The 26,310-nt window shown below is 46.0% G+C and overlaps 1 protein-coding gene across 1 annotated transcript in view; it reads left to right on the top strand.

The window, feature by feature from the left end:
* The window catches only part of LOC124775216 (solute carrier family 22 member 7-like), a 145,130-nt gene that overhangs the window by 7,228 nt on the left and 111,592 nt on the right, over window positions 1-26,310 (top strand). The window contains exons 2-3 of the mRNA XM_047250058.1: window positions 3,820-4,147; window positions 22,545-22,772. Coding sequence (XP_047106014.1) covers window positions 3,879-4,147; window positions 22,545-22,772 — 497 coding nt within the window. The 5' untranslated portion in view covers window positions 3,820-3,878. The remainder of the gene's footprint in view (window positions 1-3,819; window positions 4,148-22,544; window positions 22,773-26,310) is intronic.

Here is a 26,310-nt window from a genome sequence, read left to right as displayed (position 1 = left end):
TTCTTCGCGATCATAAGGCAAGTATAAATGAGAAGTGTTGGGATGGTAAAAGATAAAATTCAGGACAATGCATCAGCCCATAAGGCCGTTTGATAATGAGAAAACTGAATTGTGGAACTTTCACACTGTTCATCAGACGACCATCATATAACTTTCAACGAGAGACACTGAACTCGAATTCGGGGGACTGCAGCTGAGACATGGTTTTCCTATCACACTGTTGCCGAATGCAGGGATTGCCCCTTTGCAATGACACGGCCGGGCTGGTAATCCGTCGCTAATGACCTATTCGTCGATGGACGTTGAATTCTAAACTTCTTTTTTTTCCTTTCCGTGAATTCAACTTATTTCCACATACAAAGACATTTATTCGTGTAATCCAGTTTTGTCAGTTCAATGATGACGTTACACCAGCCACAGACAGGTATTTTATGAGCCTCAGAGAGGACATCATCGTAAAATAAAGGAACCTTCGGCTTGAAGAACAGTCTTTCATTGCAATGGTAACAAATTTACCTAGCTCTCATACGGGATAGAGTTGTTGGATTGTATAAAATGTCACAGAGATGGCGACAGTACATTTAGTTGTCAGGTGAATGCCGCGCGGGATTACCCGAGCGGTCTAAGGCGCTGCAGTCATGGACTGTGGGGCTGGTCCCGGCGGAGGTTCGAGTCCTCCCTCGGGCATGGGTGCGTGTGTTTGTCCTTAGGATAATTTAGGTTAAGTAGTGTGTACGCTTTGGGACTGATGACCTTAGTTTTTTTTTCAGGTGAATAAAGCGCGGGAACAGCTTTGGCACTGGGTATATGTCGCACTTATTCCATAGGACGCACTGTAATGACTCTAACATAAACGGCTAGAGAAGGAAAGCTTCAGAATGAGTGCCAGAAAGACAACAGAGTCAAGTCCGTACCAACGTTAGGAGCTAGAGAGAGGGTACGAGGGAGGGAGGAGTGAAGGAAGGTGGGGAGGTGGGAGCTACTGATATTAGTTTCGCAGTGAGTGACGAAATAAAGTATAAATCTCATGAGAAATGTTTCTGTGTACACTACTAGTCAGTATCGATTATACGTTCCCCCTATCTTCTAAATGATACTCATATCTGTGAGGCTGCACTCGGCTTGTGAAGATCACCTTCTTCTGGGGGGGGCGGGGGGGGGGGGTTTGGAATTGCCCCACACCTTGGTCCCCTCTCCCCCCCCCCCCCACTCCTGTAGGGTGCGCCGTTTAGCACCGATCACACACGTACATAGAACAGAGTCCGAGCAGACAATCCAAGGTCACATCGAAGGCGGCTCAAGCATCCCGCTGAATCGGATGGAGGAATTTCAGTTGCTGTGTCGTAGACACCTGTACATGCACGGTATCTATGGGCAGCGGCGTGCGTTCGGGATCGCTCTTGCCGCAAATACTAAGACTCTCACATTAATGACTAATATTAACTGCTGAGAGTTGTAAAACACGAAGATGTGCTAGCAATATACTGAAATTGTAATCTTATAGGTAATGATAAAAAAAGGAATGAAAAACTTGTATAGCAGTGGAAGCCAATGAAAGTACACTGACAGAAAAAAATCGCAACACTAAGCAGGACTTGTGCGACATAAACGAAAGGGAGTACGAGTGTTTCTTCATCTGAAAGATGATGTCTATTCACGTTTCGTGCCAGTCGCATACGAGTGTCGCTAGTAGCAGCACTGTGAGGATACATAACAGGTTTGCTTTAAAGATGCGCTGTAACAGTCATGAGTGTTAGTTACCATTGAAATTGGACGTGGTGAGTTGATGTTAGTTAAGAATGCCTTTGTCAAAGACGCCATTCCTAAGAACTCAGTGAGTCTAGAAGAAGTCATGCAATATGACTGCGAGAAGCTGGATGTTCCTTCTGCGTTACTGTAGAAAGACTTGGCAGTAACGTAGCCACTGTACATGACTGCTGAAAGCGGAGGTCACAAGAATGTACTGTCGCTAGAAGACCGAGCTCCGGACGGCCAAGTAGCGCTACCCAGAGGGAAGACCTTCGTGTTCGACGTATTGCTCTGGTTCATCATAATGCATCTGCAGCAGCAGTTTGAGCAGAAATTGGTACCACGATGACACAATGAGTCGTTACAAATTGGTTGCTTCATGGACATCTCTGAGCCAGATGCTCTGTGGCGCGCATTCCAGTGAGCCCAAACCACCGCCATTTGCTACATCAGAGGTGTCAGGAGACTGCTTTTGGAGCGCTGGGTGGAGGTCTGTTGTGTTTTCTGATGAAAGCTGGTTCTGCCTCAGTGCCAGTGACTGCCGACAGTTGGTTAGAATGGGGTCAGCTGAGGGCCTGCAACCAACCTGTCTGCATGCTAGACTCACTGGACCTACACCTGGAGTTATGATCTGGAGTGCCACTTCGTAGGACAGCAGGAGCACTCTCGTGGTTGCCCCACGCACCCTTAGTGCAAATATGTACGTCAGTCTGGTGATTCGAACTGCTGCGCTGCCATTCATGAACAGCATTCCACGACGTGTTTTCCAACAGGGTAACGCTCGCCCACATAGGCTGTTGCAACCCAACAAGCTTTGTAGGTACGTGCCTCGGCCTAGTCGATCACCAGAACTGTCTCCAGTCGAGCATATATGGGACAGCATCGGACGAGAACTCCAGCGTCATCCACAAGCAGCATTAACCGTCCCTGTATTGACCGACCAACTGCAACAGGCATAGAACTCCATCCCACAAACTGACATCCGGTACCTGTGTATCACAATGCATGCATATATGCCTGCTTGCATTCAACTTTCTTGCGGATTTACTGGTTATTAATATACCAGCATTTCACTTTTGCTATGGATTATTCGTGCTAACATTAACCTGTAATCTTGCGATGTTAATCACTTAAATATTTTATCTAGACAAATGTATTCCCGAATTTTCATTACTCTACATTAATTATTTTTTAATGTAGCGATTTTTTCCGTCATTGTATATCTGGTAAAATGAACCTGAATAAAATCGCAAATAGCTGTTAACTGATGATTTATTCACGACCGGTTTCGCTGCGTTGAAACAGCATCTTCAGGAGCTTCTACACAGAAACGAAAGTATCCTCGTGATCGATATATTTAAAGACTTAATTAAGGACAGACAATGAAAATAAACCCAAAGAAAAACTGCTTACTGTAGTGGCACATAGATTAGCACCCGAAGACGCCCGCAGCCCCACGAAGAGGAGAAGTGTTCAACAAATAGTAACTGGCAGAGCATTCGGGCTGCTAGTGCAAGGGATGAGGCACTGTGGCGAAAAGAACCATAGATACTGTAATAAATATGATTAAATGCAATAGAAGAAGCATAAAGTAGGTACCATCAATAGTACATCTGTCTAAAAAACAGAACATATGAAACAGCTCCGTTACTGCAAAGATAAACCCGCAAGGAAGGGAAAAGTTATGTAAGGTTGGATTCTGCGACCGTAAACTTTGGGGGCGTATTTCGGTGCCAATGTATGCGACATTACTATTAGTTCTTTTTACTTAGGTTTATTTTTTATTGGCTGTCCATAATTTTTAAATATATAGATTACAAGGACGCTTTCCTTTCTGAGTACAACCACCTGAAGATGCTGCTTTAACGCAGCGCAACCGGTCGTGAATGAATCATTAGTTGACACCTGCTTGTGGTTTCATCAAGTTCAGTTTAACATGAATTCAAACAGCCGTGGCTGCCCATATTACGAAGTTATATGTAAATGTATATGTGTCTTGTTCCTGGAACAGGAAATTGAAAATTTTTAGTTTTAAATTAACACCAATGAGTTAAACTATTATGTTTACAGAGAAGTTTTTATCAACACAAGACAGGGTTACAAACAGCAGGACAAAAGCGCCGAGTAAAATGGCAGAGCTGGGCCCTTTGAGGAAGGACGAAGACGGAAATGCCCCGGACAGAAATGTGATGGACAGTCTTCTGGAGGCGGTGGGCACGCGCGGCCGCTTCCAGCAGCGCTTCAACTGGACCTTCAACTTGCTGGTGATGACGTTCGCCGCCATGCCGTACGTCAACTTCGTCATCGCGCTCACCGTGCCCGACCACTGGTGCCACGTGCCCGGCAGGGAGTCCACCAACTACACGCAGCAGCAGTGGAAGGCCTTGCACATACCCAGGTGAGAATCGGATCTTACCCGTGAAGAGACTACTCGCATTTCAGTAACGAAATGGACTATTTACTTAAGCTGCTGCCCAATTCAGGTTGTACGATACTGTCTTTCTATTTTCAGACAATTACTGCGTGACGTATTCGAAACCTAAGAGCCGTTTAGACATTATACTATACACACCTACTCCGCTTTTCCACGTAATGTCATTTACTTCTAACGAGGACAACACGATAGGTGCCAGAAACCTCGCTCAGTGGAAGAGCGGTCAAAATAAGCGAACATCAGTCTCCCCTTATCCGTAGATACTCGATAGTTCCGGAAAAAACGACGGTCAAAGTTTTCGAGGTATTTTCCAGAGACTTTGTGTGCCTTTTATGTACCTTTTAGATACTCAGACTAAATGGTGGCACAGTTGTTAGCGTCGAGGCTTCTTAATTTTGTGTCCCATGTTCAAAACCCGATAACTGTTTCTTATTTATTTTATTTTAATTTTGTTGCTTTCATTTATCTACCCATGTTTGTAGAATGTTACTACACGGATGTTTTACAGCGTATTTTGACATAACGTTGTCGTTAGTCATCTAATAATTGTATGATCGTAATAAAAAGAAGAATGAGAAAATTACTTGAAATTGTTTCCGGTGTAATTCCTGTAGCGTGTCTTGATTCATGATCAACCGCAAGCGCCAGTTTTCGGGAAAGTATTCCATTATGCTTGGTTTGCCGTGAAATTATTGCCAATGCGCGAAATCTTCTCAGAATGTTAACGTTTCTTTCCCAAGTGAGATTGATATGACGAAGTATCATTGTGGCAAACCTGCCTTCACGCGATACTCACGATGTTCAGAACATCTGTGTTTCGAATGTTTCTACAATCGCTATCATCGAGGGTAACGCACCAAATCTTCCTAAAGAATAAACATATATAAAATATAAGAATTAATATAAGAGTTGATATAAGAATGAAAAATCAAAATATGAGAATTTAAAGAGATTATAGCCTCTCAACATACGATACGCACAAATGTTACATAATAAATGTCTGACACTCATTGTGAAATCCAGTTGTAATTTACAATTAATAACGCTCCTGTATCTCCTAATCTGATACGAAACATTCGTGCTGTAACCTTCTGCGGACATGGGTAGATAAAGGAAAACAATAAAAATTAAAAAAGACAATAATCAGGTTTCGAACACAGGGTGCAAGATTAAGAACCTGTGACGCCAACCACTGAGCAACCAGTTCGTCTAAGGATTCAGAACGGTGAAAACTTTGACCGTCGTTTCTTGAGAAACAGTCGAGTATCTACGTATAAGCCGAGACACGGGATCGCTTATTTTTACTCTTATTCGACTGAGCGAAGTTCCTAGGAAATCAAGTGATGGCACTTGTGTCTTCCTTGTAAGTACTTTTCGTAACTTCGGACTAGGTTTTCCAACCCCTCTCCATAGAAGGTCTCCGTTTGGGAAATGAACAGGTAGACAGTGGTAGACTTGCGTTCCTCTTCAACCCATTGTCAACCAAGTAATAGTTTCACGTGCAAAAAGACGTAGTAGTGGGAGGAAGCGAGTGAGAAGAATAGCGCCGACCGGAGTGGCCGAGCGGTTCTAGGCGCTACAGTCTGGAGCCGCGCGAACGTTACTGTCGCAGGTTCGAATCCTGCCTCGGGCATGGATGTGTGTGATGTCCTTAGGTTAGTTAGGTTTAAGTAGTTCTAAGTTCTAGGGGACTGATGACCTTAGAGGTTAAATCCCATAGTGCTCAGAGCCATTTGAACCATTTGGGAAGAATAGCAAGAAAACGAAGCATCTCCATCTGGTCAACAACGGTCCTCTTTGTATTGGTCGGTAAGCTGTTTCGGTCCTCACCTTACACACGATTTTCGACATACGAAATTTTCCGTGACAGTCGAGAGGAAATTCATAAATCAGAGTACGAGCGGTCAATAATCGACCAGACTGCAGGTTTTGGTGAGGTAGCTGCATAATGTTAACGTTCTAGACCTGCCACTCCGCTCATCGTGTACCTACTTAAGACTACTTTAAGGCCTCGGCAAAGCTGTCTATGACTGTAGGCCCATAAAGTAGGTATATCCACTGATGAATATGTGGAGCTTTAGATCAATTAACACACAAAAATCTAATTGCAGCACGCACTTCATAACTGGCGGGAGCAACGATTTTCAGGGCCATACTCGTTTGCTTTCACTCGCAAACGACTGCTGAATCAAAGCAATGACTTCGGCGGATTCGTAAACAATCCATAAACACCGCTGCCTCCATGTAACTTCGTTTTTTTTTTCTTTATTGTTATTTCATGCCCCTGCCCCATATGGGCAGGGGAGGGCTGTCAGCAGCACAATCCGCCGCTCTTCAGCCGAGTGACATGACAACTAAAACAATAATAAAATAATACATACATAAGGAGGTAAAAAAGGGGAACACAAAACAGAGTAAGGGGAGAAAATGGAGGTAAAAATACACTGACATGTAGAAGTTCATTGGGGACAGTTAAAAAAGTCACCAGAAAGTTAAAAAACACAGTTAGCGATTCGTAAAACACAGAGAAGACACTGGATGCGCATGCACAGGTTAAAAGTTGGCCACAGTATTAAAAACACTCCGAAACAACACACTTAAAACCCACTTGGAGCACACACGACGAAGAATAAAACTACCAGTCGGGACCTGCTGAGGGAAAGGTCAGAGAGGATGGAAAAGGAGGGGAGAGCATGGGGCAGCTGGGGAAGCGGCGGGATGAAGAGAGGAGGGGCAACCGTGGGTTCACGAAGAGGCAGGAGACACATGGGGCAGGAGAGGAAAAGGGAAGACAGGGCAGGAGGGAGCGCAGAGACACTGAAAGAAGGCACAAGAGATGGACGGGGAGTAGGAGGGGAAATCCGCTCAGAAGGAGGGATGGGGAGGAGAGGGAGCCCTGAGGAGGAGGCAGGAAGAGGGGGTTAGAGTTGGTAGGAAGGGTAGATGTCAGGGCGAAGCTCATCATCTGGGAGTGGTAGACGGTGGTAGTTGTGTTGGGAAAGGAGATGGAGGGTGTGGAGATGGAGAGAGGGAGGGACACAACGGTAAAGGCGCGGCAACGGGTTGGGAGTGGAGAGGAAGGGAGACACCAGGGGGTGAGGGGGATCAAGGCGGCCGACAATATATAGTGTGCGGAGGTGTTCAAGGAAAAGGAGAAGATGGGGGAAGGGGATGAGGTCATAGAGGATGCGCATGGGGGACGGAAGGCGGATGCGGAAGCCGAGACGGATTGCATGGTGTTTGAGGATTTGGAGGGCTTTATAGAACCGGGGAGGGGCGGAAATCCAAGCGATGCTGGCATAACAAAGGATGGGGCGGATCATGGATTTGTAGGTGTGAAGGATGGTGGAAGGATGCAGACCCCACGTCCGGCCGGACAGGAGTTTCAGGAGGCGGAGGCGGTTGTGAGCTTTGTTTTGGATGGTAAGGAGATGGGGAGTCCAGGTGAGGTGGCGGTCGAGTGTGAGGCCAAGGTATTTGAGGGTAGGAGTGAGGTGGATAGGACGGCCGTAAATGGTGAGGTAGAAATCATGGAGGCGGAAGGAGCGGGTGGTGCGGCCTATGATGATCGCCTGGGTCTTGGAGGGATTAACATGGAGGAACCACTGGTTGCACCAAGCGGTGAATTGGTCAAGGTGGGTTTGGAGGGTACGTTGGGACCGTTGAAGGGTAGGATAAAGGGCTAGGAAGGCGGTGTCATCAGCGAACTGGAGAAGATGAACAGGAGGGGGAGGTTTGGGCATATCAGCAGTGTACAGGAGATAGAGGAGAGGGGAAAGGACAGAACCATGGGGCACGCCGGCAGAGGGGTAGAAAGTAGGGGAGTTGGAATTGTGGATAGTCACATAGGAGGGACGATGGGTGAGGAAGGAAGCAACGAGACAGACAAAGTTGACGGGGAGAGCATAGGTCTGGAGTTTGAAAAGGAGCCCGGGATGCCAGACACGGTCATAGGCGTTCTGGAGATCAAGGGAAACAAAGATAGCAGAGCGACGGGAGTTAAGTTGGAGGGAAAGAAGATGGGTAAGGTTAAGGAGCTGGTCGTCAGCAGAGAAGGAAGGCCGGAAGCCACATTGGGTAAGAAGAAGGAGGCGGTGCTGGTTAAGGTGGCGGTGGATACGGCGAGAGAGGATGGCCTCAAAGACCTTACTGAACACGGAGGTGAGGCAGATGGGACGATAGGAAGAGGTAGCAGAGGGGGGTTTGTTAGGCTTAGGGAACAGCAGGACACGGGAAGTCTTCCACAGGTCAGGGTAAAATCCAGTGGAGAGGAGGACATTGTACAGGGTAGCAAGGACAGACAGGAAGGATGGAGGGGATTCCTTGAGGTGACGGTAGGTGACGCCATCATAACCAGGGGCGGTGTTTCGTTTGGAGCGGAGGACGAGTGTGATGTCTTGCATGGTGATGGGAGTGTTGATGTCGGAGGGGGGTAGCCGATCCAAGTACTGGAAGCTAGGGGCGAGCGGGGGGACAGAGGTGTCAGTGCGGTCAAGGACAGTGGGGAAGAAGGAGTAATCAAAATGGGGATCGTCAGGAATGGAGAAGACCTCGGACAGGTGGGAAGTAAAATGGTTAGCCTTACTGAGGTTGTCAGGAAAGGGTCAATCGTCATGGAGGATGGGGTAATGCGGGGTGGGATGGCTACCAGTAAGGCGGTGGAAGGCTGACCAGTACTTGGAGGAGTTGACAGGGAAGGTGGAGTTGAGGCGTGTGCATGTCTGACGCCAGTCCCAGCGTTTCTTTGCTGTAAGGAGGTTCCGGATATGTCGCTGTAATTGCCGGTGGCGGGTGAGTGTATCCCGGTCACGAGTGCGGAGGAAGGAGCGGTAGAGCCTGCGGGATTCACGCAGAAGAAGGACGGCCTGTGGAGGAAGCGTAGGGCGGTGAGGGTGGATGAGTTTGGTAGGGACATGAGCCTCCACAGCGTCAGTGATGGTCTTCTGAAGGAAGGAAGAGGCATGGGTGATGCCATCAGGATGGTGGAAAGTGAGGGGGTGGCTTTCGACCTGTAAGGCAATGGATTCCCGGTAGGCATCCCAACTGGCACGGTGGTAGTCATGGACAGATTTTGGAGGGGCAGGTGGACGGGTGGATGCAGTGGCAGGACGAGTAGAGGAGATGGTGAGAAGGACAGGGAGATGGTCACTACCGACGGGATCAAGGATATCAACGGCAATGCGACCAAGGAGGTTGGGGGAAGCGAGGATAACATCGGGGGTGGAGTTACTTTCAGGACGGGTGTGCTGTGGGAGAGGAACAAGGTCACCATGGAGGGTGGCAAGGAACTGATGCCACCGCCGAAGGGTGGCAGGGTCACGGCTGTGGATGTTGAGGTCAGCGGCGATCACATAGGTGGAGAAGGTACGGTCAACATGGGAAATGAAGTCAAGGGGAGAGGAGCTGCGGGGCGAATATAGATAGTGGCACAGGTGACGGTGAGGGAGGGAAAAAAGAGGCTGAGGAGAAGGTGTTCGGTGGGGTCATTGAGGAGGGGTTGTGGCCGGACAGGGAGATGCCTGAGGTGGCCGATAGCGACCCCGCCTCGAGCTTGGGGAAGGGGATTGTCAGTGCGGTGAAGGAGATAAGGGGAGATGCGGACCACATGGTGGGGTTGGAGGAAGGTTTCATTAAGGATGAAGGAGTCAACCTGGTGCTGGGAGAGGGTATGCATGAAGAGGTATTTGTTTGCAGGGAGGGAGCGAATGTTGAGGTAGAGGAGACGATACTGTTGACGAGCCATGGGGTAGGGTGTGGGAAGGGTGTGGGACGGGGAGAGAGGGGCTTAAACGAGGGTGTCTAGGCGGGTGAAGGTAAAGTGGGCCTGGTTGTGGGAGTATGTGACGTAGGCGTTTAGGTGGAAAACAGAGCGGGCAGCGAGGGAAATCTGCTGGAGTGTGTGGGGGTGCTGGAAGGGGTGGATGTTCTGCAGGACGACGGTGAGGAACCGGATGATGTCTTCTGCTGTAGGGTGAGGGCGGAGGGATTTGTTAGAGTGGATAGGTGGGTCAATGGGGCGAATGGGGACAGTGAGTTCAGGGTTGGTGGGAGGGGGCTTGGCTTTGCATTTGGAGGAATAGGTGGGGTGAGGTCCATTGCAGGTGTTGCAGGATAGGGGGGAGGCGAGGTTGGGACACTGTTTGAGGAAGTGGGAGGCTTTACAATGAGGGCAGGTGGGTGGGTTCTTGCAGTTTTGAGTGAGGTGGTCATTGTACAGAAGACAACGCTGGCAGCGGTAGGATTGAGGAGGGGAACGGGATGGGTCAACAGGGTGGCGGAGGTTGAAAATCAGGGCTCCCTGCATGAGGAGGTGGTCGATGGAGGAGGCGGACTCTGTAAAGATATGCATGAGGAAAGTATGGCCAGAGGAGTTGTAAATACGCCGGGCAGAGCGGACTTCCAGGAAGGGGTGGGCATTCAGTTCCGCCAACACCTCAGCCTCCGTGACCACAGGGCTGAGTTTTGTGATGACGGCAGTGAGGGTCGGCGGACGATGAGGCGGTTGGGGTTGACGAGGAGAAGAGGATGTAAGGAATGGGGTAAGGGATGCGTGGGGCCCAAAGGTGATGCGGGAAAGGCGCCGGAGGAGATCAGTATGGAAGGACAGAGAGGGAGGCTTGATGAGGACAGAGTCTCTGCGAGGGATAAGTTGGGTGATGGGTGCACTGGGGATGTACTTCCGGATTTCAAGGGTGAGCATGTAACTTCGTTCTGAGCTGAGAACATTTAAATACAAGCGGACAGCTTTCACTTCTCAAATACGCCTCGAATTTGTAGATGATTCCATCTGATGATTGGCGGTTTCGGTGACGCTTTTTCTTTTTGTTCTTTCGTGAATAACTTTTTGAGAGGGGCTTTCAGTAAGTAATACAACACATTTCTTTTTCTCGGCCAAATTCAGCTGAAAAAACGCGGAATTTCTTTTGGGGCGTTGTGGCATATTTCTGCTTCAGCCCCTATCGTTTCATGAAGATCCAATAGGTGGCGGCGCTGTACGTATCCTTCAAAATGGCTTCTGTAACGAAAGTGCGTACAACTGATTTTCTTTTGGTGGAAAACCAGAGCATCGCAGTTATTCACAGGCGCTTGCAGAATTTGTACGGAGACCTGGTAGCAAACGAAAGCATGGTGAGTCGTCAGACTCGTCCACCAGCTGAAATACTCACAGGGGTGTTCCTGCTGGGTTCCAAGCCGCCTACTTCTTCAAAACCCTAGCTGTCATCACTGCTACTGCGGCTAAGAAACGCCGGGACTGGCGACAGACGTGCACCCGTTTAAATGCTACCCTACCTACCAACTCGTCCAAGTTCTGGTCAGCCTTCCGTCGCCTTATTGGAACTAAACCCTCCCCCCACTATCCTCTTCTCCATGATGATCACCCCTTCCCTGACACCCTTAGTAAAGCCAATCACTTTGTCTCCTACCTCTCCGATGTGCTTTCCATCTCCGATGATCCCCAGTTCGATTACCCCCTCTTCCTGGATGTCCGCGATCGTACTGACACCTCTGTCCCACCCCTCGCGCCTGTTTTCCAGTACTTGGACAACATTGCACACACGGAACTCAATGCCCCTATCACTACACAGGATCTCATTGCTACACTCCGCTCAAAACGCAACACTGCTCCTGGTCATGATCATGTCACCTACCGTCACCTTCGTGAAGCTCCTGTCTCTTTCCTCTCCACCCTGGCCTGGCTCTACAATGTAGTCCTGTCCACCGGTTACTACCCTGACCTGTGGAAAACCTCCCATATCCTGACGTTCCTTAAACCTGGCAAACCGCCGTCCGCCGTCTCCTCCTACCATCCCATCAGCCTTACCTTGGTCTTCAGCAAGGTCCTGGAATCTATCCTCACCTGCCGCATCCACCAGCATCTCCGCCAGCATCTCCGCCAGCACCGCCTCCTTCCCGTTACCCAGTGTGGTTTCCATCCATCCTTCCCTTCCGATGACCTACTCCTTCACCTCACTCATCTCCTTTCCGAACAGCTTAATTCCCGTCGCTCCACAATCTTCCTCTCCTTGGACCTCGAACATGCTTATGACCGCGTATGGCATTCCGGTCTCCTCTTCAAGCTCCAAACCTTCGCCCTTCCCATTAACTATGTCCGTCTGATCAGCTCCTTTCTCTCCCACCGTCCTTCCTACGTCACCATCCATAACACGGATTCCTACACCTTTTTTCCCTCCGCCGGTGTGCCCCAAGGCTCCGTCCTCTCCCCCCTTCTATACCTTTTGTATACGGCGATATGCCGCCGCCGTCACCCCCCATCCACCTTCTCCAGTACGCCGATGACACCACCTTCCTTGCCCTTGCCCCCACCCTGCAGCGCTCCTAACACCTTCTCCAATCCCATGTTGACCGGTTCACCGCTTGGTGCAACAGTGGTTGCTCAAGGTCAATCCCTCCAAAACCCAGGCGATCATTGTAGGCAAAACCACCCCTTCCTTCCGCCTCCTTGATTTCTTTCTCACCGTCTATGGCCGTCCTATCGCCCTGACCCCCACCCTCAAGTATCTTGGCGTCACCCTCGACCATCGCCTCTCCTGGACCCCCATCTCCGGACTATCCAAGCCAAGGCACACTCCCGACTCCATCTCCTCAAGCTCCTTTCCGGCCGTACGTGGGGTCTGGACCCCTCCACCATCCTCCACACCTATAAATCCCTCATCCGCCCTATATTTTGTTACGCCCATCCGGCCTGGATCTCCGACCCCCCCCCCCCCCCCCTATCTCCAAAATCTCACTTTTCCTCAAGCCATATGGACCCCCCTCCCCCGATATGCGATATGTCCTCATAACGCCCCATCATCCTCACTCAGTGTTCAGCAAGGTATCTCAATCCATCCTTTCCCATTGCATCCACCACCATCTGCAGGAACATCCTCTGCTTCCTATTACCCACTGTGGTTTCTGCCTTTCCTCTCTGTTGATGATCAACTCCTGAACCTCACCCATCTCCTATCCCAACAAGTCAACAACTGTAACTCTACCATCTTTGTCTCCCTTGTTCTAGAGGAAGCATAGAACTGCAAGTGGCGTTCCGGTCTCCCTTTCAAATTCCAGACTTATGCACTTCCCATCAACTATGTACACCTTATTACATCCTTTCTCTCCAATCGCCCATCCTATGTCCTTCTTAACAACACCATTTTCCATACCTTCCATCCCACTGCAGGAGTGCACCAAGGTTCCATTCTCTCCCCTCTCCTTTAACTCTTATACACTTCTGATACATCCAAACCATCTCCTCCAAGATATCCCCTTCAGGATGTTGATGATACTGCTTTCCTCACTTCTATGCTACACTCCAAAAGTCCCAAAAATCCCCCCAAATCCATCTCAATCACTTTACCTCCTGGGTTAGCCAATGTCTCCCTAAGATTAACCCCTCCAAACCGAGGCAATAATAACATGTCGCACTACACACACTTCCTGTCGCCATTGCTTATACCTCTTCGATTATGACCGTCCCCTCTAGGTAACTGATACACTAAGATACCTTGGACTAACCTCTGACTAGCATTCAGTGTGGAAAGCTCACCTACCAACCATCCTACATAAAGCCCACTATAGACTAAAAGTACTAACTGGCCAAACATGGGGCTACACACCTCTACTGTCCTTCACATGTATAAATCCCAATCTGCTCCATCCTTTGCTATGCATGGATATTCGCCATTCCCAGGTTCTATAAGTCCCTCAAGATCATTGAACGTCATGCACCCTGCCTCATTTTCTGCATCTGTTCACCTTCCCCCACAAGGATCATTTACCAACTGATCACATTCCTGCCTCTCCTCACTCACACTGAACACCTCTCAACAGTCTACACCATCCACAAACTCGTCTCCAATAATCCTATCATTTCCCCTCTAGTTTCCAATCATACATTGCCGCCCCTTTAGCAACCACTAACCCTCCACTACACACCCTCTACATGCTTGCCCAAAGGAATTTCAACCATCTCATCCTTCCAGATCATGAACTACCAGCTATAGGTCCAACCACATAATCCACCCTATCAGGGCTTCCTCTTCCTCCCCTCCCCACATACCCTTACCCCTTTTTACTTTTCAGCCTTGCTTTCCCCACCTACTTTTCCCAACAACTATTATTGTCACCAGTTCCCCCCTCTGGCCCATGCCCTCTTCTGTCCCAACAACCACTTTTGCCCCATCGCTGCAATGCACCAGTCCTCCATCTTTATACTACCACATTCCTGCCCTCTTATTATCCATAAAAATTATGTAAAAAGGGATGTCACCTGACAGAGCAGCATTTGTTTTGGATGTACTTTCTTTAAGTGCACACTCACATCACGGTGTCTCTCCTATAGTGATGACATACAGAACGGATATTTGCAGCCTTTGATATGAAATCTGGTCGCCGCAGAGGTTGTCTTTACCATGTACTTAACTCTGACTGTCGAGACACAATTTCAATACTGTAAGAAACAAACGTTTCTGGAGGACATACTGTTCAAAGATCGAACTATACTGCTCCTGTATCTGCGGTTTGGATCTAAACATTCTTATACTACCACTTTCCTGCCCTCTTCACCAGTCAACCTTTTCCCTTTCAACAACTGACTCCCTATTCCATGGCAGGTCCTTCCAATTTCTAGTGACAGAAAAGTGCTTCTTTTATATATCAGTGTTTTGGCAACATGATTTTAATCTGTGCTTATTGTATTCATTTTACCTTTTATTATTACTATTTTTAAGTACCAGTCCAAAAAGGCATCCATCACACATCTCAAAAGTTGCATTTTATTTTTCACCTTCAAAAAGTTTTAAATTATGTGTATATATGTCCACTATTTGTTTCTTAGTTTTTCAACGGCTTTATTATTTTATTGTCAATTCGCTGAAAAGCGAGTTGACTGTACCGCTCACAGCCCACCCCCCCCCCCCCACCCCACCCCTCCTCCCGCACGTATGGGATGCGAAAGGATGAAATAACAGTAAAGAAAAGTCTCTCACCACCTAACAAAAGATCGTAAAGAGCAATGAGCTCGGCCCAATGAAGGATGCACTCCGTGGGAAGCAGTGCATGGATGATGCAGGCGTTATTGTCGACCAGTTGAGTGGTAACACGCAGACATACAGGTCCTGCCAGTAAGGCCTTTGCATTGAATGGAAATTATTTTGAAAAATAGGGTTTTGTAATCAAAAAGAGTGGCGAATAATATGGTGTATTGAAATCCTATATAATACCAATATGCTTTGAGAAAAAAATGGCATTACAGTAATAAAAAGCGATAAAATAGAACACGACAAAAGTCAGATTGTTAAAAAGAGGAAGAGTTAAGAGACAGTAGTTGACATATGCTCGAGTGCCAATATGTGTGTTCTATTTTACCACTTTTTATTACTGTAATGCCTCTTATACGTTATAAGCTCATTACAGACTTCAACTATTGTATCCCCCCTTTATTTTACGCTGTTCAATTAATCATTGAAAACTAGTGTATATTAATCATATTAGTGTATATTAATCATTGAAAACTAGTGTGTATTAGCGACATCGGGTGAACCTACAACAGAAACATCTTGTGGCTACTGTACAGCAGCTTGTTTTGAACAGTAGTGCTACTGACAACATGACTCGTGCATATGCTGTTATTTATACATATTTGACGATGCTGGTGCTGATTTTGCACTTAACATTTGACGATGCCACTTTGGCTGCAGTATATTAGGACTTTGTTTTTATAAAACAGGTATGCCTCTTCATACTTAAAGCGCACAAATGCATATATATGTCAGTAGTACTTTTCATTATGGTCTATTTACTGTTTTTAAGCTGTAGACAATCTGCGAGTGTATTTATGTTTGTCCCATTTTTTGCTGCACATCTGATGATGGTCATTATAGACCGAAACCGGTAATCTGTTAACAAAAAGTTTGTGACCCTAGACGTAAATTAAAGGAAACTTTTATATATACGGGTCACTGTTTTATTCGCGACAATGTCGCAACTTTTAGATCACTTACGATTGAAATAAATAGGAAGTACAGCGAAGCTATGGCTAAATGGCTGTAGGAAAAATAAGAAGAAATCGGAAAAAATGATCGTAGGAAGGACTGTCTCAGCATACAGAAAAATCAAAACAACATTCAGTGAAATTAAAAGGAAGGTTGGTACCATTAAGAGTGCAACGGGAATTCCACTGTTAAACGCAGATGAGAGGGCAGAAAGATGCAAAAACTACTTTGAAGATCTCGGTGAAATTTGGAAATTTGTGGTAAGTTCCTCTGGAACCAAACTGCTGAGGTCATCGGTCCCTAGACTTACACACTACTTAATCTAACTTAAAGTAACTGTAACTGACGCTAAGGACAAGGACAACACACACACACCCATGCTCGAGACAGGACTCGACCCTCCGATCCGCGGGCGGGGGAGGATGGTGGGGAGGGGGAGGGGGGAGGAGCCACTCGAACTGTGGCAAGGCGCTCAGACTGCACGGCAACCTCGCGCGGCGACCTCTGTGATAGGGAGGACTTGTCTCATGACGTGACAGAAGAAATTTGATACGAGATGGAAGGCATAAGGGATTCGGTGATAAATTCAGAATGTAGAAAGAGCTTTGGAAGACTGAAGCCCAAATAAGTCAGATGGAGTAGGTTTCATCCCAGTTTCTAAAATCATTGGAGGAAGTGACAACCAAACGACCATTCGAATTGGTGTGTAGAATGTATGAGACTAACGGCATACCATCAGGCTTTCGGAAAAATATCATCCATTCAGTTCCGAAAATAGCAAGAGCAGATAAGTGCGAGAACCATCTGACAGCTAGCCTAACAGCTCATGCTTCCAAGTTGCTGACAAGAGCAATATATAGAAGAATGGAAAAGAAATTGAGAAACTGCTACATGACGAGGGCTTTGGCTTTAGGCAACGTAAAGGCACCAGAGAGAGAAGCCCTGATGTTGCGCTTGATAAGGGAAGCAACACGGAAGAAAAATCAAAACACATTCACAAGATTGGTCGACCAGGAAAAAGCGTTCAACGATGTGAAATTGCGCAAATGTTTCAAAATCTGAGAAAAATAGGAATAAGCTACAGGAAAAGCTGAGTAATATACAATATGTACAAGGACCAAGAGAGAGCAATAAGACTAGAAGACCAAGAACAAAGCGTTCGGATTAAAAAGGATGTAAGACAAGGATACAGTCTTTCGTCCCCACTGTTCAACCTGTGCGTCGAAGAAGCACTGACGGAAATAAAAGGAGGGTTCAAGAGTGGAATTAAACGCAGGATGAAAGGATATCAGTGATAAGATTCGCTGACGATATTGCTGTTCTCAGTGAAAGTGAAGAAGAATTACAGGATCTGTTGAACTGAATAACAGTCTAATGAGTACAGACAGGGAATGAGAGTAAAACGGGAAAAGGCAGAAGTAATGAGAAGTAGCGGAAATGAAAACAGCGTGAAAATTAACATCAAAATTCGTGATCACGAAGTAGGCGAACTTAAGGAATTATGCTACCTCGGAAGCAAAATAACCCATGACAGACGAAGAAAGGAGGAGATAAAAAGCAGACTAGCAAAGGCAGAGAGGGCATTCTCTGCCAAAAGAAGCTTACTAGTATGAAACGTAACACTTAATCTGAGGAAAAAAAAAAAAATCTGTCCGCAGCTCGTGGTCGTGCGGTAGCGTTCTCGCTTCCCACGCCCGGGTTCCCGGGTTCGATTCCCGGCGAGGTCAGGGATTTTCTCTGCCTCGTGATGACTGGGTGTTGTGTGATGTCCTTAGGTTAGTTAGGTTCAAGTAGTTCTAAGTTCTAGGGGACTGATGACCACAGATGTTAAGTCCCATAGTGCTCAGAGCCATTTTAGAGCCAAAAAAATTCTGAGAATTTACGTTTGTAGAACAACATGGTACGATAGTGTACTACGGATTGTAGGAAAACTGGAACAGAAGAGAACCGGAACAGAAGAGAACCGAAGAGTTTGAAATGTGGTGCTATAGAAGAACGTTGAAAATTTGGTGAACTGACAAGTTAAAGAATGGAGATGTTCTCCTCAGAATCGGAGAAGAAAGGAAACATACGGAAAACGTTGATAAGAAGAAGGACAGGATGGTATTGTACGTATTAAGACATCTGAGAATAATTTCCAAGTTCTATAGGGAGCTGTAGAGGATAAAAACTGTAAAAGAAGACAGAGATTGAAATTTATCCAACAAATAATTGAGGACGTAGGGTGCAAGTGCCACTCTGAGATGAAGAGGATGGCACAGGCGAGGAATTCGTGGAGGGCAGCATCAGACCATTCAGAAGGAGTGACTAATTAAAAAGAAAGTACAGAGTGCAGAATCCTCAGGTGGATGTTTATAAGTGAAGTCTGTACCCATTGCAGATGCTAGAAAACATTTTATGAAAGCCCAGTGAAACAGGAAAAAAGAATGTACGACACAGTTAGCTGCTAGATCTCAAGAGGTTCTTCAGCGACGTGGTGAATGCCGTTTAATGTGTTGACAAATTTCATTTGTGATTTATTCGTGTGTTGTGACATGAAAGTATCACTCTAGTGTACCTCTGCTTAGAATGTAGTGTCACGTTTTTTTCTGACGAGGAGAGGGGAATGAAAAATTATATCGGTACCTAGGTGTCTTGCCGACTCTCTGCATTTTGGTTTAGGATTTAGACAAGAGCATCGACACGAAGTCTGTTGTTCATGTGGGCTAGCGACCAGGAGCGGTTTGCCACCATCTCCTAGCCTGTGGTCAGTAAATTACTGTGACAAATATTTATTCCGCTATCGAGTACCTCGGGTCGTGAGCCATGACTCTATTCTGCTAGAAGCCATTTTGGCAGCTTGCGCGCCCAACGTATGAGATTTTTAAGAGCCTGCGACCCTGATGATGTATACAGGATGTGGTGTCATTTTGGTTTGATTATTATGAGAGAGAAGGTAGATGTTGAAACCCGGCGCAAGCACGTAGTCCACTTCCTACGGATCAAATATAGGAGTTCACTAAGCTTAAAATCCCATCTAAGAGGCGAATGACCAATAACTGTGTCGCTTATACTCATTTACTGACACACTATGGACAGGCTTGCAATTTAAATCTCGCCTTTGAAGCGAACTGTGTCGATCAAGACGTTGCATCACTGCCTCTCCTGCCTCAGCCAGCCAAATACTCACGATGACAATGTCTTCTATCGTCTACGTTCAAATCGACAACCTGTGCTTTGAGCACCACTCTATAAATGTGCATTAGCGACAACAGCAATAGGACTGCTTTTGTCCATGGAGAATTTTACTTAACGTAGGGTTCTAATGTGCTTCTCAATAACTTGATTTTGTTATTATGTTATTGTACAACGTCGGTGATGATAATTCACGTTATACAATGTTGCTTCAATCACGCTGCATGTCTGCAGACTGCGTGGCGATCCACAGCTGCTCATCGAATATTAATCTGAAGGAGAAATTTCTGAAAATGTACGACTCTTAGATAGATCTGAATCATGGAATACGGCAAAACAGGAAAAGAAGAGATTCGAAGCGTTTCAGAAAGATACTGAAAATTAATTGGACTCGAAATATAAGAAATGAGGTATTCCGTAGACTCGACGAGTACCTATTAAGCGTCGATCGCTTTTGCATAATCTGGTTAACGACCTAACCAGTTAGAAAAGCTGCGATTACCAATGTCATGCGCTCCATGAAAATTTCAACGCCAAACGCGAATGACTAGTAGTTTCATAGTACTCATGATGACAAGTGGATTTACGTTCAATTCGAAAATCACCTTTAACTCTTGTTATCTAACACGAAGGATATTAAATGTCTACGGTATTCATGAGCAGCTACTTTTGCCAGTGTGTGAACTTTAATCGATGTGACGAACTGTTTTGTTCAGGATATGGTTTCAAACCCCTGCACCTAAAATCAACGATAACTAAGCAAAGCGTTCGTGCCTGACTTAGACTCAAACGCAGCAAGAATCGTGATTAATGGTTCAAATGGCACTGAGCAGTATGGGACTTAACATCTGAGGTCATCACTCCCCTAGAACTTGGAACTACTTAAACCTAACTAACCTAAGGACATCACACACATCCATGCCCGAGGCAGGATTCGAACCTGCGATCATAGCAGCAGCGCGGTTCCGGACAGAAACGCCTAGAACCGCTCGCCCACCGCGACCAGCGTGATTAATGACTAGTCACAAAGAGAAGGGATGTTTCTAATGTTTCACCAGTATCAGTTAGCAAGTCTGAACTTGTAATTACATGACAAGGGTTACTGTACTGGACGGAGACTCATATACAGCAGTTATTATCCCTATCAACTAACCACCAAAGATATTGAATATTGTTTCATTCACAGGTAGCAAAGTGTGTGTGTGTTCAAACTTGAAATGATGTGAACTAAAGCTTTGTATTGGATATATTTTAGAACTCAGCACTTAACCAAATTGTTAAGTGAGCGTAATCAAATATCAGATATCTTTTTTATTCACCAGTAGCGAGCTGTTTCAAGCTGAAACGAAGAGATGAAACATTATTACTGTACGGAGAATCGAACGTGGTACCTATCGCCGTTATTTTTTAGCCACAAATAGACATTAAATATCGTTACCATGCAGCAGTAGTGAGATATACACACTTTTGAACTAGAAATAACATGCCGCAAAGTTCTGTGCTGACAGGGAGTCGAGTCCTGCAGACGTCATCGTTCTTGACTACCAGCGAAGAGGCGTTAATTGTCAAATTATTTTCCACCAATAGCTAGGAGTGGCGTGTTACAACTTTAAACGATGTAATAGAAGGTGGTGGCTCTCTTTCGTTATTGTTGACTAGGCACGAAGAGCTATTAAAATTCAGAATTATTTTTTCACGAGTAGTTAGATGTACTGCTGGTAGAGCTTGAAATGTCATTATGAAAATTTTTGTGCTAGATCGTTATTATAATCCCGATATGCACCTTTTGTGGAGGCCTTGAGGACGTTGGAATCTTTGTGAAACAACTGAGCGATGGAACTGAACGTCTGAAGTTCTTATAAAATACGAAATACGTACCCTTTGATCTTACCTGACGATTGGTTCGTTAACTGAACTGAAATTTCTAATGTAAGAAAGATTATTGGTGACTGAGTTTCTACTCATGGCAACTTTAGTCCCTGTCATGAGCGAATATAAGCCGACTCTGCTCCAGTCGACAGTGAAGGTTATCATATTTAATCGTGATTTGCAACCATGGAGCTACCCCACGTTTTTCACTTGTCGTTACCAGATATGAAGGGAGTCTGTTCGTGCTGGTTAGAAATCGTAGTCTGAAGTGGGAACCGAACCCATACCATCTCGCATACCAAACTAGGATCAATCCAACACACCACTCAACTCCACATTAGGCTGGATCACCATTTTGTCATAATGGAGGATGCGCCGCGCTGGATAAGAGTTAACTATTCACAAACTCAAGCTGATTCGCTGTGATTAAAATTAAAAATAATTGAAGTTCATCCGAAAATACCTATGGAGATCAAAAATAGTTCATGATGGTAAGCTAGTCGTACAAGTTCTTCATTTTAGCTATTTAGTCTGCAGTACGTATGTTTTTGGATAGGGTCCGCCTTTAGCATAACACAATTTTGTTTTTTTAACCCAAATATGTTTCACTGCAGCTGCAGCACCTTCAACGGACCCTATCCAAAACCATATGTATTGTTAAAGCAAACACGGAAAAAAGAGCTTCAGCCCCAAGCTGATTATTAGTCTGCCGTGTCAGCTATGACAGTGGCACGCAGATAAAACTACGTGCGTAACAAAAAAAGTACAGTAGAAGATTAGAGACACACCTCAAATTTATTCGAGTTCCATACAGAGCAGTGTTCTCTAGTGGTCTCTTACAGTGACCATTTTTTATAGACAAAGGACTGTACCGAAAAGAGATTAGAGGACCCGCAAGGAAGTTACAATACGTGGGCTGCATGCATATTAGGCGGAACCACTTCCAGTTGTTTGGATTTTTTAGAGCGTGATGGTACATATATAAGGTACCACCTTCATGAAGCCACTTGCGAGGCGCACTTTATAGCACGCTTCTAGTGGCTGACAGTTCTCTCACACTATAGTTGGTGTGCGATCTTGATCCTGTTCCCCCAACCGCATAACAGCATATGCGGAAAGTTGGTATGCTTCATAGTTCTTGTTCGTCCTTCGACTCCAAATGTCCGTTCCGTGCTTAGAAATTTCCCACAGCTGAGTTGGTCTATCACTTGCACTAGAATAGCAGGAGCAAGGCAAGGGTTCGAGACCGGTACTGACACAGTGTGTCAGTTGCTTTAATGTGCGAGGAGTATTTAGTCTCATCTTCCTTTCACCTTTTGTTTCAGAAAGGAAGACAACGCGTCTTTCGAGAAGTGCCTGATGTTCAACTCGAGCAGCGACGAGCCCATCCCTTGCCAGCAGGGCTGGGACTACGACCGCACGTGGTTCTCGCGCACGGCGCCCTCGCAGGAGGATTGGGTGTGCGAGGACGAACTCAAGGTGGTCAACGTCTTCTCCTTTGGACAGCTGGGCGAAGTTGTTGGAACGCTCGCCTTCGCACATATCGGAGATATGTGAGTGTCGTCATTACGACAGACGCCATAATTTCCGTTCAGACGCTTCACACTTGGCAACTACTACTGCTGAAATTATAGTACATGTAGTTTAAATGAACACTTTTTCTCTCCAATGGACCAGCTCCTGTTTGTTTTTCAAATAGCACAATAAATTGAGACCAGTACAAAGACGTTCCAGTGGTGCTGGTTAGTTGCTTTTGTATCATTCTTTCAAAGAAAGGAAGGAAGATCTGTGTTTAACGTCCCGTCGACAGCGCGGTCATTGGACACGGAACATAATCTCGGATTACGAAAGGAAGGAAATCAGCCGTGTCCTTTCAAAATGAATCATTCTGGCATTTCTATGGTGCGATTTAGGGAAATCAAGAACTTCCGAATGGGAATTCGAACCTTCGTCCTCCCAAATGCGAGTCCACATTCTTTTGAGACAGATGGAAATGAAATGAGTGTGTGGCACCGGCGGCCGGGAGGTCCCATCCGGGGAAGTTCGGCTGACAACTGCAAGTCTTACTTCACTCAAAGCCACATTGGGCGACTTGCGCGTCGGTGATGAGGATGAAATGATGATAAGGATAACACAGCAACCAGTTCCCGAGAGGAGAAAGTCTCCAACCCGGCCGGCAATCGAACCCGGGCCCGCTTCCAGGGGAAGCGAGCGCGTTACCACCCAGCTATTTTGAGACGGATGTCCTCGAAATACAAATTACTTGCAGTAGACACCAATAAATTTCAGGTTACGTAGGTGAAAATAAGGAAAAAGGTGGCTTTTATTGTACTTTAAAATGTACAGGGGTTGGACAAAAATATGGAAACACCACCAGAAGTGTATACTTGAACATAAATCCCGGTGTTAACCAAGCTTGAAGGTTGCGCTATTGTATTTGACGACGTACGGCACTTGTACAAAGTCCTCAATCCGTTGCATGTATTAGTCGTAGTTAGAACAGTGTTGGGTATAGATGCAAATGTGTTACGTTGAAGCCAAGTGAACTCGAATTTGGGCAAACTGTTCATGCTCGTACGGCGGGCGCTTCCGTAATCAGGGTAGCCGATGTGTTTGGTGTTTCAGGAGGCACCGTACCGAAGATTTATACCACACGTAGGTACAGCGGAAGAACACGACCCATTAGCCGCACGGGGTAGCCGTGTAGTCTAGGGCGCCTTGCCACGGTTCGTGAGGCTCACCCCGTCGGAGGTTAGAGTTCTTCCTCGGGCATGGTTGTGTGTGTTGTCCTCAGCGTAAGTTAGTTTAAGTAGAGTGTAAATCTAGAGACCAATGACCTCATCAGTTTGGTCCCATGAGAACTTACCACAAATTTCCAAAAACATCATCATTCATTAAGTTACATGGCGGAAGAAAGTGGATTTAAGTGATCGTGATAGACGGTCGTAGAAGAGGATTGTCACGAAAAATAATAGGACGATATCTGCAGAAGTCACTACAGAACTGGTTGTCGCATTCGCGAACCCTCTCATCACGGAAACAACACGAAGGGAGCTCCATAGGCAGGAAATTTGAGGCAGGGCTGGAATTCGAAAACCACATAGCAGTAATGCAAATATCCTTAAGAGAAAACGTGGTACCGAAACCACAAACCTGGACTATTAAACAGTGGAAGAATGTCATTTGGTCGGATGAGTCTTGTTTCACAAATTTTTCAATTTTTGGCCTAGTTTGCATCCCAAGAGCGAAATACGGCAGGGTTTCGGTGGTGATTTGAGTACCCTTATATTGGTATTCCGTGGGCCCCATGGTTACTCTACAAGATCGTATTGCTGCGACGAATTACGTGGCCATTGTGACCGATCAGCTCCACCCCAATTAATAATGTTTGTTTCCCAGTAATGCTGTGCTCTTAGACGACAGGGCCCTTTTTCACACAGTTCGCATCGTCCAGGGCTGGTCTTGTGAGCACGTTGATGAAATTTCGCATCTGCTCTGGTCACCGCCGTCACCAGATCTCAATACTATTGAGCCTGTGTGGTCTACTTTGGAGAGAAGGCTGCATCATCGCTATCCACATCCATCATCGATGTGCTAGTCTTGGCGTTATTTTGCAGGAAGAATGGTATAAGAGTCCCTTGAAATCCATAGAGGACCTGTGTTTAGAAATTCCGAGATGTTTTGAATGCCAACGGTTTTCCCACACCGTATTAGGCATGGCAATTTGTAGTGGTTTTAGTGTTTTCGTATTTTTGTCCACCCCTGTGTTTTTGTTCGGAAAAGATTTACATTTCACAGCACGGCCTTGAGTTGCAGACTCAAAAAATTTTTTTTTTATTATTGAGAAAGTGCATCAGTTGTTGCACTCCGAATAAAACTTCTTAGAAATATAGCCGATTTTTTAAAACTAATTCCATAATTTTCATCTACTGTCGACTTCTCTTACTTCTCTATAGTGGTACACATATGCACAATCTTCGTGTTTCTTAGCTCGAGTATCATCTATATTACTGTTTCCAGAAGCTCTTTTATCAGGTTGAAGAACATGTTTGCAGTTTCAGCTCAGACGTTTACATATATTTCGATAATCACATTACTTCATAAATGATGCAGTCATATATAAAGATAAAATGGAAATAAGTCGTTATATGAAGTGACAGTTCAGTGCTTCATGGGTTTAGTATAGTAAAGCCCAATAGACGATATTCATCACGTATCTATTCAATATGGCTCTAAACGCCATGTTGTACATAAAATTGTAATGAGTCAGCTGTCCCGAGCTACGCAGTCCGTACTCAAGTTGACATTTTTAACTTCTATGGGGATAGACTGCCAGACAGTACTGCATAGCTAGCATACGTCAAAAGCTGTTCCAGTCCATACTCCACAACAGTTCACAGTTTTATAAATAATTGTTTCTTATAGTGAAGAAAAAATGGTTCAAATAGCTCTAAGCACTATGGGATTTAATATCTGAGGACATCAGTCCCCTGGACTTAGAACCTAACTAACCTAAGGACATCACACACATCCATGCCCGAGGCAGGATTGGAACCTGCGACCGTAGCGGTCGCGCGGTTCCAGACTGAAGCGCCTAGAACCGCTCGGCCCCACCGGCAGGCAGTGAAGTAGAAACATCGAGAACGTCTAGCGAAACAGAAAAACAAGTGGCAGCCACCTATGTTACTGCACTATGTTCGATGGCCACTGAGTGAGTGTCTACCTGAATATACACTACCGGAAAAAAAATTAGTACACCTAGAAGGCAACGTCACGTCGATTTTGATCTGATGACAGCGAAGCCATCTGGGGGATAGTGGATGTACCGATAATGATTCCAACGTCGTCCGCCAACAGACAGCGCAGTGACGTAGCTACCAGATTGCCACATTTGTCTACCCTTTAATAGGGATTGCAAGGCTTAGTGTGGCGCAAACGTATAAAGCAAGCAGCTAACCATGCCACGGAGACGCACTCGTGCTTCCTACAGCCAACTGGCGAATTGTGGCCTTCTTAGTGACGAGATCGACCTTTCGGAGAATTGCCACACAAGTAGGATGTGCTGCGTCAGTTAAGCAACGATGCTGGTAT

The sequence above is a fragment of the Schistocerca piceifrons genome, chromosome 1, assembly GCF_021461385.2.
Source record: "Schistocerca piceifrons isolate TAMUIC-IGC-003096 chromosome 1, iqSchPice1.1, whole genome shotgun sequence".
NCBI classification, from domain to species: Eukaryota; Metazoa; Arthropoda; class Insecta; order Orthoptera; family Acrididae; genus Schistocerca; species Schistocerca piceifrons.
The sequence above is the reverse complement of the archived record's forward strand: the minus strand, read 5'-3'. Positions and strand labels throughout refer to the sequence as shown.